The following is a 1,384-nucleotide window of genomic DNA, read 5'->3' as shown; positions in this document are numbered from 1 at the left end:
AAAATCTTTGGGCCCCCCCCCCAGATGAAAGTGTGTTTTTTTTTTTTTTTTTTTTTTGCAACAAAAGTCAATAGCACGCTCGGTTGCCTTAATAGGAATGTTACTTGCAAATCGTGGGAAATAATTCTTCTACTGTATTCAGCACTGGTGAGGCCTTACTTGGAGCACTGTATCCAGTTCTGGGCCCCAAACTTCAAGAATGATATGGACAGATTGAAGAATCCAATGGAGAGTAACAAAAGTGATTAGAGAAGCATGGTTTATGAGGAAAGACTGAAAGAACTCAGGTTCTTTAGTCTGGAATAGAGAAGACTAAAGGGGAGTGGGGAGGAGGATTTGATGAGTCTTCAAATACCTGCAAAGTGATTATAAATAGGATGGAAATAGGCTTTCTTCTGTGGCCACAGGAGACAGGACTAGACGCAATGGACTCAAACTGCAGCAGAGGAAATTTAGGTTAGAGATTAGGAGGAACTTTGTGACCATGGGGGTGGCCAAGCATTGGAACAGGCTATGTAGAGAAGCTGTAGAATCTCCATCTGTGCAAATTTTCAAGAGCAGCTTAGACACTTTGCATGGGCTGGTTTAGTCACGCATGTTCCTGCCTTGAGTGGGAGGCTGGACTAGATGACTTCATGAGGTCCCTACCAGCCCTGCTTTCCTACAATCCTGATTTTCTCAAAGTAGAATGAACGTAATCATCTGATTAAGCTACAGGAGTAGGCATATGTAGGTAACCCTCATGGGTAGCCTCACCTACTGGGAAGAAGATACTCAGCTAGTGAGGGTTTTGAGATTTTTGCAAAGCTTCACAGATAATGTTGCTCGCAAAAAAAAAAAAATCTAAATACTAAGCAATTCCATATGTTGGCTTATTAGGCTGCAATGACATAAATTGGACAACAAAATTATACTAAGACTAAATTAAAAGAGAGATAACAACTGTAGTTATTTTTATTCTACTGGGTGCTATTGAAGCATAGCAATCTTAACTCACCAAGTTGTGCAATTGATTCTGAGACTGTCTTGGTATAGTTCATTTCATCAGATAATTTATTTTTTAAAAATGGTAACCTGCAAAAAAATGGTGAAAACAGATTATTAGGACTGCACTTAAAGCACAGCAGAAAACAAGTCTACTAATGTTAATGCCAGCAATTCAATGAAAATATATATCTTAATTTTTATTTAATGGAATTCTTTTGGAATTAAAACATTTTTTCCTAGGATAAGTGTGTTCTTTATAACACTAATTCTGTTTTCATGATATGACAATTATGTTTTTGGATGTGGAAATACATGGCTGTAGACATATGAGCTAAGTACACACGTTCAGGGGCATTAGGGGGAGGTTAAATCAGATCAAAATGGCTGCCCAATATCA

The 1,384-nt window shown here is 38.1% G+C and overlaps 1 protein-coding gene across 1 annotated transcript in view; it reads right to left on the bottom strand.

The window, feature by feature from the left end:
- CFAP69 (cilia and flagella associated protein 69) overlaps window positions 1-1,384 on the bottom strand; it is a 63,961-nt gene that overhangs the window by 43,247 nt on the left and 19,330 nt on the right. The window contains exon 5 of the mRNA XM_019507969.1: window positions 998-1,074. Within this exon, the coding sequence (XP_019363514.1) occupies window positions 998-1,074 (77 nt within the window). The remainder of the gene's footprint in view (window positions 1-997; window positions 1,075-1,384) is intronic.

This window comes from Gavialis gangeticus, unplaced genomic scaffold (assembly GCF_001723915.1).
Source record: "Gavialis gangeticus isolate Ggan-Ray unplaced genomic scaffold, GavGan_comp1, whole genome shotgun sequence".
Taxonomy (NCBI): domain Eukaryota; kingdom Metazoa; phylum Chordata; order Crocodylia; family Gavialidae; genus Gavialis; species Gavialis gangeticus.
The sequence above is the reverse complement of the archived record's forward strand: the minus strand, read 5'-3'. Positions and strand labels throughout refer to the sequence as shown.